This window comes from Pundamilia nyererei, unplaced genomic scaffold, assembly GCF_000239375.1.
Source record: "Pundamilia nyererei isolate P.nyererei 1_Seehausen unplaced genomic scaffold, PunNye1.0 scaffold00003, whole genome shotgun sequence".
NCBI classification, from domain to species: Eukaryota; Metazoa; Chordata; class Actinopteri; order Cichliformes; family Cichlidae; genus Pundamilia; species Pundamilia nyererei.
The window spans coordinates 6,016,222-6,029,285 of record NW_005187404.1 but is presented as its reverse complement, the minus strand read 5'-3'; the positions used below and the strand labels follow the sequence as shown (position 1 = coordinate 6,029,285).

The window sequence follows — 13,064 nt, the reverse complement described above, 5'->3', positions numbered from 1 at the left end:
ACACACACACACACACACACACACACACACACACACACACACACACACACACACACACAGGAATAGTTGTCTGAGTGTTTCAGCATGTGAGCGTCCATAATAACAACGGTACCAGACATAGGCTGTGTTTGTCTTTGTAGGGGGTAATGAGTGTGTGTTTGCTTGTTGACAGTGTATTTACACTCACTGAGAGAGAAAGCAGGAAGGATCAGAGGCTTTTATGTGCTGAATGGGTGGTTTTTCTTTGTTTTGGACTGCAGGTTAACCTGCAGCATCTTGAGCAGTGTTGGCTAACAATTACGTACAATCTGTGGCGCATACTGTGTGTTCTGAAGCAGCTTGTGGATTTCACACTTTGGTTCTATTTGTACTTTTTTTCTGATTCATATGCTTCATGATGCTTTCGCAACTCTGTGAGATTCTGCGATGTTTTTCTTTTTATTGTTGTAACATTGATTTTAAATCTAGGCGATGTGAGAAGCGTGTAGATCAACCTTTTTAGATCAACCCCAACCTTTTTTGCGCCACGAACCGGTTTGTGCCCGACAATATTTTCACGGACCAGCCTTTAAGGTGTCGCGGATGAATACAACAAAATAAAACTAGTACCGGTACCGAAAAAAAGAAGATTTATTCATAGCACACGTGAAAAGACCCAGGAAAACAGAGTTAACGAAATAACTGCTTATTTAAGCAGTTATTTAACAAACGCAGGCAGACAAGGAAAATCTGAACTTGAGCTCTTTTATCTTCATTCAGTTGTCATCAGTTTCACACTGTACGTGTCTGTCTGTGTGTGTGTGTGTGTGTATATATACATCAATAGTGAATCTGTTCACATTGACAGACAGTAGGATGATTGTGAAAGGGTTTGGGAAGTTGGATCTGCTGAAGTCTCTGCGTACAAAGTCTTGCTGCCCTACCACAGTGATGACATGCATGTGTGTAGTGTTTGTGTGACCGAAACACAACTCCTTCCAAAAACGTGTGTGAGCTCGACACCTCCTGTGGTCCTCACCATGTAGGCAAACTGGGGTCTGACCCATAAAGGTCTAAGTGACAAATGGCCTGTATTTGTATAGCGCTTTACTTAGTCCCTAAGGACCCCAAAGTGCTTTACACTACATTCAGTCATTCATACACTGGTGATGGTAAGCTACATTGTAGCCACAGCTGCCCTGGGGTGCACTGACCGAGGCGAGGCTAACGGACACTGGTGCCACCGGGTCCTCTGACCACCTCCAGTAGGCAACGGGTGAAGTGTCTTGCCCAAGGACACAGCGACCGAGACTGTCCGAGCCGGGGCTTGAACCGGCAACCTTCCGATTACAAGACGAACTGCCAACTCTTGAGCCATGATCGCCGTTGCGATCAACATGTTGGTGTTTTTATTGATATAATTATTGGAATATTTACATTTATTTGAAACAACATGCTATCTATAGACTACAGACTCAGAAAGTTGCTAGCGCATGGCTGTGGTCAACACAATTCCTTGTGAATTGGAAGTTACCATGAGAAGGCACAACTTGGACCATGCATGGTAATGTTTATTCCTGACATGCAAAATGTACACCACACAGAGGTGAACTGGCACATACAATATACTGGAAAGGAAACACATTAATACACGGAAATGAAGTGGAAAAGTTTGAACTGTTTTACTGACAGTTGGCTTCTGCTCGCCAATTGTTCCAGATGAAAAATGTAGATGTAAGAATAACAGCAGGGCTGTCGCCTGCACTAAGTAAACAGTAGGGCATCTTTGGATTTTGCTGCTTTCGGATGTTTTGCTAAAGTGACTTTTTGTACAACCACGAGTATGAACGGGGACTTGAAAGTCTGTTAACTCGACAGTTAGCAGTTGTACATCCTTTCACTGATGATGTTGAGGACTTGGTAGTATCACTTTAGCAGCATAATATAGCTATAAGGTTTCACTTGTTTGAACTGTATGAGCAAGTGAAAACAAGCACTGTAACTTATCAAAATGAAAATGATACAAAATGTAAATTAACCCCGCCATCCAAATAACATTATTGCCCCCAAAATCTATCCAAATGATCTGAATAATGCAACATAGTGTTACTGAATTTTATCTCTGCTCACAAGCCTGGTACATGTCACTGTAACATACTTGTTATATGTATCCACAGGCAGAACAATAAACTGCATCTCTTCGATAAAATTATGAATACAGACAATTTGTCAGGCTTGAACTTTACAGAATGCTTGTGTTTTTTGTTTAAATGCTTTTCATTGTTACTAAGTTAAACTTATAGACCCGCTCGTTGTTAAAAAAAAGAAGAAGTTTGTGTCAGCCTGTTTGGCCCATAGCATGCGTACATATTGCATATATATTTTCCTATATAAATACATTTTATACCAATACAACAAGCTGGAAAAAACATTCAGTGAAACAATCAGTGACATTTAACAGTCATTGTATAACAATGCCAATGGTGTAGAAAGGCAGCAAACACACGTGCACACGCACACGTGCACGCACACGTAAAATTAATTATAAGGGAATATGGTGAGGAGAAACAACACCTGAAGGTGTAGCTGAGACTAAGTCATGTTTGTGGTAAATAATTAGATGTACACAAAACAGTCTCACATGTGCAAACCTGCTAGTCTCTCAGACTCCTGGAAAAGGTAAGAAACATGGAAATAACAGTCAAAATGAAGGCAGAGGTTCGGTGATCTACATTCAGGCATGCACTTGGTCTTGTTTTTTTTTGTTTTCAATGAAAAATTATAATAAATAAAAACAATTATGTCCCCTGCCCACTTTCACAAACCTTTGAGTTTCCACTGAGCATCCAGGTACTGACAAAGCAGCCACTATGACAGCCTTAGCAAACCCAGCACCGCTTGGCATACAAACATTATATAAAATGTACATATACAATGTATATATGTAATTTTTTTCTATCCACATTTCAAATATATTTGTAACTGTATATGCTTTGAATGCAAAAGATTCGATGAGGAATATATGAGGATTATATGCAGCTGTCCAAAGTTTGGAGACCAAACCCCAAATCCATTTTTCGAAAGAAGCTCCATCTCATACAGAGAAAGTCGCTCTCTCCTCATACACAGATTATTGTCTTCATTGAGAGAAGTCCATGTTCCACACTGGGAAACACACGGGGTTCCTTCTGACCACAAACAAATCTGCATTTTCTTCCTCCTCTGTTTTAACCTGACAGATTTACATCAGGATTTTCATTATTTTTGTCAAGCAAATGCTAACCAGATTCTAATACATGCATCTCTGAATGGTGTTTTTCATTTGTTTACTTGCTGAAAGATCATCTCTCGCGAGTTCATTTGGAAACTGTAAAAAAGGGAAAGAGAAGAAGTATGTTACACACATATGATTGCAGCAAAAGTAAATGTAACACACACACAGATGTTGGCAAAGTTGAAAACAGGAAACACATCTGAAGCATGTCATTCTTTCTGTCTGTAAACAAGATCGCTTGAAAAATTTTGGATTCTGATTTCGATAAAACTTTGAGTGTAGAGGGGCCTTATCTTCAAGGTCAACTTAATGATTTATTGGTTGAAAATTGACAAAAAGCCTTATAAGAATTTAAAAGTTTTAGCGTTTGACCTCTGACCTCTCCTTCAAGATTGATATAAAAGTCAAAATGACAATAATGTAATCAATGTAAACATCTGTCATGCTACTCTTATCTCATTTTTACTGCACTACAAACTTCTTAACGTATGTTTAAAAAGAAGAAAGTAAACAAAATGAGTTACCAGGAACACTCTGCCGAGAAAGTGAGCTGCCTTGGCAGATGTTTCTTGGACTACCCTTCTGAGTAGATAGTTCCTCCTACAGCTACACTTTAAACCTCAATCTAAATCTCGGTGCAGCACACTGGACACCATCATGATAACATCACTGTCCTCAAAAATTTGTCCTGCTTGATTCAATGAATGTACCTGAAACTGAGACGTAGACTGTGATCATGACCACGCCCAAGACAATGGAGACGATACTGAGCAGACGAGCCAGTTTACCCAGCCTCTTGGCCCCGTCTATGTCCCCCGCCTGGAGACTGTTTCTGGACTGAGGACACACAAAAGCAGCAAGACTATTAAACAAATTTAATATATTAGGTAGTAGACCAAACATTTTTAGGAAGATCTGTCGAACCAGGCAAACCAAGGATACACTTAGGGTGGAGATTTTCATCTACATATTTATGAGTTCTTGGATAAAGCTAGAGATGCAAACAGTGATGTAGCAGGAACCCTATAAAGTATTATTTGTAATTAATCCAGTTCTTCCTCTAATTTCTTTATTTTTCCAGTTTGTGTAGGAAAAACTAATAAGACCAAGCAGCACGAAGACTTTGTGACTGCCCCAAAACCTGAGTTATTGCACCTGCACCTGAAGAACTCCAAATTGTTTGATTATTATCAATTTTGAACACCCTGAAACTACTGAACTAATCATCCTGGATCAGTCAGGCTCATCGATGGATTTTGCTGATCTGGTGTAATGTGATTTAACATTTAAAAAAAGAAATAGGTGATTAAAAAAAACCTTTATTAACTCACGAACATACACAAGTCTTCACACACATTGAGTGTAAGGTGTGAAATTCAAGATACATATAAACCATTGCTCACTGAGCTTATGTACTAAAGTGCAATGCTTTTCCCATTTATGGGTGAAACAAATGTGAAAAGTTCTTGAAAAATGTCCAGATTAGTACATATTTTACACTGAAAACATAAAACACCCGTATGTTCTCCAGAGCTGGTTTTTCTTTCGGCATATACACTGAAGCGCTGAGGTGTACCAATAATTATTCACACTCTAACCTGTGGCTCTTTGAAAAGTCTAACCCTCAAAGTTTTCATGGGGACAATGTAGTTAGGCAGCATCAGATGGTAGTCTGTAGAATGACTTTGGACACCAAGAACAAGTAGAAGTGAGTTGAGACAAGCTCTGGGTGGTGGGGAAAAGTTACTGGTGTTTGGGGTATCTTCTGGGCAGACGACACAGGACAAAGAGACTTGGTGGTGGAAAGAGGAAGTGCAAGAAAACACTCAAAGGTTAGTGAAGAAACAGTGGGATAGTCAGGAAGATGAATGAAGTGCACAGAGTACTGGAGGCTAATAATATAAAAAAGAGAGGTGGCAAAGCCAAAGGAAAGCAGGCAGGGGTCTCTGTGGACTCTGTGGAGCCTGGACAGGTGGAGGTATGCTCTGGAGAGAAAAGGAATGAAAGTCAGTAGTAGCAAACAGAATACGTGTGTGTGAATGAGAGAGTGGCAGGTGGAAAGATGAAAATGTAAAGAGTATCAAAGTCAAAGGGAAAGTTTACAAGATGGTAGTGAGACCTGCTGTGGCACTGACAAAGAGACCATGATGGACAGGGTTAGAAATGATTATGTCAGAGTGACATCTCACAGTGCTTTGGAAACAATGTTAGAGGCAAAGCTGTGATGGTTTTGACATGTGCAGAGAAGGGATCGTGGCTTTACTGGACAAATGATGAAGTTCCTGGCCGGAGGAAAATACTGAAGCAGCTCTTCAAGAGTTACACTTTAAAATATTTATCATATAGTTAATCAATACTTATTTTAAAAAGAAATTGATAAACATGGAGCACAGTAATGTTGACTTGTGAAATGCAGAGAGTAATTTATTTCAACTGTAAACGGGCAAATCTCATGCCGGCAGATTGGGACTGATGGAAGAATGTGACTTGCAGAGCCAATTGGATGGAGTCGGTGAGTGCAGCAGTATGAAGGGGTTGTATATCATTTTAATGCTGAACGTATATTGCTTTGCTTGTACACTGCAGATACGGAGACAGAGTGATTCATGCGTATGTGTGAAAGGTGTGATGGATGGGAATTCTCAGCCTTCTGCATTGCTTTTATGTGAGTCACCCCAAAGATCAAATCTCCCGTTACTGATGTCTCAGGCTTTTCATTGGATTGGCAGGGTTTTTTTTAACAGTGTATGTTTTTATTTTGTGAAAGGGAATCCACACAAAGGAACACTGCTCTTCACTGTATTGCAGCATGTACATGCACACATCAAATAAAAAAATCTTATGTTGCTGTTTTTCATTTATTTAGTCATAAAACAAAATTTCATCGTGTGTGTGTTTTGCCTATAGTTTACATATATCACTCCAAGTATTTGCTCTATAACTTAACAAGTTTCACTTGAGCACTAGAGCAACTAAACAACCTGATCAACCTGAATGCAGATGGCGTTTAAATACTTCAGCAGGTGTCCAGGATGAGTCTTTTCAAAGCAGAGGTGATAAAACAGAAATTGGAACTCTCACCAAAACTTATCTGGTGTTAGAAGAAAGAAAGTGCTGCCCTACTGTCCGAAGACTAAAATACGTATAAGCTCTACACAGGTTGGAGTTACAGATATAAAAATATGAAAAGTTAAAAAACAAAAACAAAACAAAGAAATTCATCAGTTTGACAGTTTAACTACACTATCGTATTCCTCAAAAGATTTTTCCCCATTTTACATATGAAAGTTCAAATGCTTTAAATATAAACGGCATTGTGTGTATGAAAGTGTTAATAAAACAAATATAATTAACACTGACTGAAATTAAAAGCATTTTCATCAGAATTAAAAGTAAGAGGTGATTTGCAGGTAGAAGAAGGATCATGACTCAGTCCATGTGTGACTGCAGCAATGAAACCTGCCTACACCTGAGTTTAGCAGCGATTGAGAACTTCATGCTTCATAAGAGAATTTCAGGAAGTAATCCACTATTCTTAATTTCACATTACCCTCACAATTTAGTTTGAAATCATGCTATGGTGTCTCTGTTTTCTTGCTTCATTCAGTCACTGAATACTGAAGAAATAGAGTGTTGGGGGTTAGGTGGGAACCGCCTCAAATTCAGATTGAATTACAGAGTAGTTCCCCTGATTACTAACTTGTTACTCCATCGTCTCACTCCCGTGAGATGCTCTGCCTCCAGGCTGTCTGGTAGTAAGATACTACTGTGCACTAGTGCACGTGGGTTTGGGACAGTGCAACCTTAGGATAGAGTGGAAAACTACTTTTAAATATGGCATTCATCTCTTCTTTTAATAATGCCTGATGTTTGGGAAATAATAACAACAACCGAGCTCATGATATACTTTCAAAGCAGAATGTCTTCACATTCTTGCATGATAAAGGATTTCAGCTGCCCAGTACATAATGACCTCAATATTAAGAAGATGAGGAAGTGGTACTGGGCATGGGTGAAATATGAATGTTTTGGATTATTAAAGATGCAGGAAAAAAAGGAGAAATAAATTAAATACACAGCGCTTAACAAATTTATTAGGCCAAAACAGCTGCTCTAAGTTAACAGCTCTGGTAATTATGAAAATTATGTTTTTCTTAGTTGTAGATGCAAAGATGAAATGCACTGATGGTAGTTTTTTGAGATCTTTCTGAGAAAAGCTCACGTCTGCTTTTAAGGAGGACCTTGGGGCCATGTGATGAAAAATGTACATTTGTCACAATTTTACATTGACAAATATTCTTCTTACCCCTTCAAACTTGAACCGTTAAATAATTGCCAATAAATGGAGAATTTATTAAACCTCCTGACATTTATAAAAAGATGAAATTTGCAATAATTTGCAAAAAACAAACAAACAAAGTTTAGCAAATATGATAGCTACACCTGGCAAAGAATTACTTCTTAAAAGTGTATTATCCAATATATTTGTATTTTTTAGGGAAAAAAAAAATCACACTGAAATGTTGAAGTCTCAAAAACTGTATGTATCAAATATAATACACTAGTCTGTTATGGGGTTAAATTACTGACTGATTTGCTCACACAGTTTATCGCAGCTTCACAAACGCCTCCCAATTTTTAATTCTAAAAGGCTCAAACTCAACTTTTGACAGATTCTGCATCGCAATTAAAACAAAGATATTTCAATATAATGCAATTGCTTTGAAACAGTCACCTAATATAATGTACTCCTATATCCTGCATGGTAAGAAACGTAATCACAAAAACTATTTAACTGGACGATTATTTCTAGGATTTATTTAAATTTGATCAAATCTAAATATCTACTACATGCAATGTCTCATCCCACAATCCAGGCTCATGACAGTAAAACAAAAACATTACTTTTTTTTTTTTAACTCTCACTCACTCACTCACTCTCTCACAGGGACACACTCCATCTTCTTGCTCTGAGGACTGCAATGTGAAGCTATGGTGCAAAGTCCCGTTGGAGCCTGTATTGATCTTTTCTCATAGAGAAAAGCAGCATCAGCACCTTAAATCAATGGAAGTCCCTTTCAGAAAACACAGCCTATTTGGCCAGCTTGGAGAGAAACCATCAATGGAGAATGGAGGTGATTTAAAAAGATGATATTTTACTTGCATAATGATAATAAGAAAGTAAAAGAAACAAAGGAAGGCAATGTCAGCACTCTCATTTGGACCTAGTCTTGTTGGATGTTACCTTTGAGACCTGCGAGAGGTTTTCATTTGTGTTTGTGAATATCTGTGTGTAGTGAAAGGGAGGCACCCTTTGCTTCACTGAATCACGCCTGTATTGATTCACAGCACGACTACGGGTCATATTTGTTTTCAGAATGGGAAATTCTACCCTAATTGTAGTGTTCATTGTGCTACCTTTGTACACACACACGCACACTCGTTCTCTCTAATGTGTTCAAATGTTCAGCAGACAAGTGTGGGTGGTAGTAAGTCAGTAAGTGCTTCTTTTCTCACTTGCCATTAATAATGGAGAACCAACAGCAGCCATGGTGGAACACAGAAGTGTACAGTGAGAGGATGTTTTCTTCTATGAGCAAATCTGTCGATTTCCAGGTTTATACATTATGTCTTTCAAAACTTTTAGATTATATTCATTTCATTGCTTAAATTTTTATTTTTAAACTCTACTTAACTTTTTTTTAAGTTCAAAGATGACAATCATTTATAATTTAGTAGTGACAGACATTTTTAATCCCCAAATGAATTTGTACGAGGCTTTTGCAGGGTTTTTTGTTTTGGTATGTTAAGTTAAATCACATTGGTCCGGTGAGGGATAAAGAACATCGCAGTCTCTCGGAAGCGGCTAGCAAGGCTTTTAGACTTTTTACAGAAAATGCCCATTAAAATTTCAAACCACCCATGCGACCAAATGATCAAACCTTCCAGAGCTATGATGGCACAATACCTATTCTAGCTATAAAATGCATTGTAGCTGATGGTTACATAGGATTTTACTTGTGTTTTTATATTTGCTTGTGAATTCAAACAAACTAACAGAGTGCTAATGCTTTTAAAGACTAGACCATCATAGTATAAACCTTTATCCATTGGCAGATCATTTATAAGTGAACCACTGCCAGGCATATTTAAATAACTCAGAGTCAGGTTTCATCGTTTAGTTCATAGCACAGTGCACTATCATCGGGATAATGTATGCTATTATTAGCAATCTGTTTATTAAACCAAACACAGTTTATATATATACAATACAACTACAAAAACAAAACAGAAATGGGCTATTTGTACTAAAAAAGGGCAAACACTAAGAAACGCTTTCACCACAGGTGAGATTTCTAAAGCAAAGAGTTGTCTAGTTACACCGCTGTCATTATCTAATGTGATGCAAATCACACAATGAAAAGTAAGTTTAGCATCTGTTACTTAGCAATTGGAATGCACAGCTTAAGCTGGTGCAAATGCCATTATTACAACTTTTTTTTTGCAGGTAGTTAATCACAAATTAATGTGCTGAAGCAATTTCTGTTGCATTTGTCCAGATTTTGCTAATAAAATGAGGAATAGGTTTTACTGAAACATTTGTAAGCTCACATGCAAATACGATATATAAGGACAATATGAAGGTCCATTGAAAATATTTGGGTGTTGGCTGCCTTTTATTCCATTGTCTGTCGAGATGATCCCACACTGCTTCACTAGTGTTGCAGTTGGGACTCTAGGGGAAGGTCAGTCCATGACTGATAGAGTTCCAATGTGTGTTTTTCTATCCAGGTATGATTTTACTGCACTGGAAGTGTTTGCGACCATTGTCATGCTGAAAATTGAAGCTATCACCAATCAGATGATTTGCAGATGGTATTGCATTAGGTATTAACATCTGATGGCACTTCTCTGTGTTTACAATTGTATCAATTAAGCACCTTGAGGCAACAGTTGTTGTCATTTATATAAATAAAAATAAATGTAATCAATTTTGTCAAGATTTCCAACACCACTGGCTGATAGGCAGCTCCAAACCATGACAGAACCTCCACCATGTTTTACAGATGGCTGTAGACACTCACTGTTGTATCTCTCTCGTGAGTCTTCAGTGAACATCTGGGCCTTCAGATCAACTGGAGGGCCAGATGCATCTCTCAGGTCCTGTCAGGCTGGATCTTTTCCCCTATTAAGGACATGGCATTCAGATAACTTTATCTTCTGAAGATTCTTATTCTTTTGTTCTCCACTTCAAAATACAATTTATGTGTGTTGTCGCAGGCTGCTAGTAACAAAGTGCCTGAAGATACAGTTCTTTGCGTAGAGACAACACTGATTCATCCCCTAACTTATCATGTCTTTTTATGTTTGAATGAGTCATAGGTCAGTGTTAAGTGGCCTAACAAAAACATTCCTCTGAATATAGTGAGGTAGAAGCACTGGAATGAAAATGAATGGAAAAACAGCTAAAGAAACTTCTGGACCTTCTGGAAGGCTGGAGAACTATCATACGAGAAAGTCTTGTTCTTTGGAGGCAAAATAGAAAGAAAAGAGGGGTGGCTCAAGATTTCTGTACAATATTGTAAATAAAATGTCCCAATATTATAATTAAAACAAGTGAAGATGCATTCATTTTTAATATTAAATCATCGAGTAGTGGGATTTGAAGATTTTAAAAGCTCCTATATTATCAAATAAGCCACTCATATAGCTAGTGGCCCTTACGCTGGTAAGTGCTCTGTACTATACTTGTACTCAAAACATGACTTTCTATGCATTCAGTTGTATTATTCATTGGATGATCACATTGTAGCATTCATTGATTTAAAATGATAAATGAGTTGTAGCACACGGCTTTTCTTTTTTCTCTGTAACACTCTGATGGGTAAGAACAGTGTTAAATGCTCTCTGATGGTGACTGCAGCACTTGACTGCTAATAAGATCTCATTTACCTACACACACACACACACACACATACACACACAAACAAAGCCATCCCGCCAGTGCAGCATTGTGAGACCATATTTTACAGGCAAATCTGCAGCACATGCAGTAATGCTCCTGCAGTTTGGGCATTCCCATTACTGGGATAGGCTAGTGCGCACTGTAAAAACCTATTACCCCAACCTCTCCAGTAACCATAATTGACTGCGTATCTTCCGCGTTTGCCAGCCGCAAGCCCTTCCCACCAAGCATCTGTCAGAGATCTTTGGCGGCAGCCAGCTGGAAGTTGGCTTTTATGTGCTCCTACTGCTGAAAGTAGTGGGAGATGATGATGGATGTAACTGTTCCTGCTGTTAGCAATGCACCATCTACAGTGTGGAAAGATGCTGACGCTTTTACAAGGGTAAATGGGACCAACACAGATGGATACTTTTACCTGTTTAAGCGATTAAAAGATGGATATACATCTTACTTAATGTTTGCACTGTCTACATACACAAAAATGTGTGTTTTCTTAAATTCTGTGATATAGTTTATGTTTTGCATAATAGCAGAATCTACTGAAGTCTGCATTTACAGTTAGACACAGACAATTACACGAGTTTTGATTGTATTTAAAGCTGGAGCTGGAGACAGGTGTGTGATCTAAAAACAAAACACCTGGATATATTTGTATCCACTCCTATATTTGCGTTTCTTTCCAGCTCTGTTTGAGGTTTGAAAGATTCCTGGGGTAAATATTTGGGTCTGTTGCAGCTCAGTTTTGTGTCGAACAGGCTGGAATACTGTGGATTTGTCAAAGCTTTGTTGCTTGAATCTGCTGCTAAAAACAGCTGTATTTCTGAAGAACTAAAGCAATGAGCTGAAACAGGCTTAAATGCCACTTAGAGCTACGGGACAGTGCCACAGATACTGCTGCTTATCACTCTGATCACATTACACAGCCATTTTTGAGCCATTGCTTAGCTACAAATGTTGATTGTGTACTATACTTATAAAACAAAAGCTATATGGTTTACATCAGGTTTTAATTGAATACACAGCACACAGCACAGTTAATGTTACATAATAGCACGACTGTTAAGCACAAACCCTCTTGGCATGAAATGAAGTCTGAATCCAGATCACTGGAAGCTAAAGGCTCATCAATAATGCAAGCGACCACCAACTGTGGCATTTCATATCAGGCTACCCCTTAAGATGGTCTTTTTTGATCTTTCTGTCTTTCTGTGAATGAATTTCTAAAGTCTGTTCAGCTTCCTCTGACACCTCCCCATTGATACCATTTTAAAAGCTGCTCTTTTTTTTATCTGACTTTCCAGCAATATCCATTTCACAGTGGATGATGAGTAGCGAATATTGGCACTTAGCACTAATCTGGCACTCCAAAGCTGTATCGTGTGGTATCAACCACATTACTTTTGATTCATCTGCTCACAAGTGAGCGTTGTACACCTCTGTTTTTCCTGTTCTGACTCACTCGCACTTATCTGACTTTGCTATCTGATTCAGCTTCTTCTAATCAAGTGATAGGAACTACTTTATGGCTATTTGCTGTCTCTCTCATGCCCATCTGCCCTTGTAGCGAATGATGTTTTGATCTTCTTTGGGAGGCCCATATCCCCTTTCTTTACCCCCCAGGAAAGAGAGAGGATGTTGATCGCTGCTACTGAGCTGGCTAACTGCTGCAATCTGCCCTCTGCAGAGAAACTAAATTGACTTCTCTCGCCTTCTATTGAGTTAGTGGCCAGCTCCAGTTTCTTCCTCCTTCGCTTTTCTCTCTTCTGCCCTCTGTGAAAACCTCCCTCTGCCACACTTTCTCTCTCTCTCTCTCTCTCTCTCTCTCTCTCTCTCTCTCTCTCTCTC

The 13,064-nt window shown here is 38.6% G+C and overlaps 1 protein-coding gene across 1 annotated transcript in view; it reads right to left on the bottom strand.

Moving 5' to 3' along the window:
- Positions 1 to 1,390: 1,390 nt before the first annotated feature.
- The window catches only part of trarg1a (trafficking regulator of GLUT4 (SLC2A4) 1a), a 14,510-nt gene continuing 2,836 nt past the window's right edge, over positions 1,391 to 13,064 (bottom strand). The window contains exons 2-3 of the mRNA XM_005720775.1: positions 3,964 to 4,090; positions 1,391 to 3,346 (exon numbers count right to left, since the gene is read on the bottom strand). Of these exons, the coding sequence (XP_005720832.1) occupies positions 3,336 to 3,346; positions 3,964 to 4,090 (138 nt within the window). The 3' untranslated portion in view covers positions 1,391 to 3,335. The remainder of the gene's footprint in view (positions 3,347 to 3,963; positions 4,091 to 13,064) is intronic.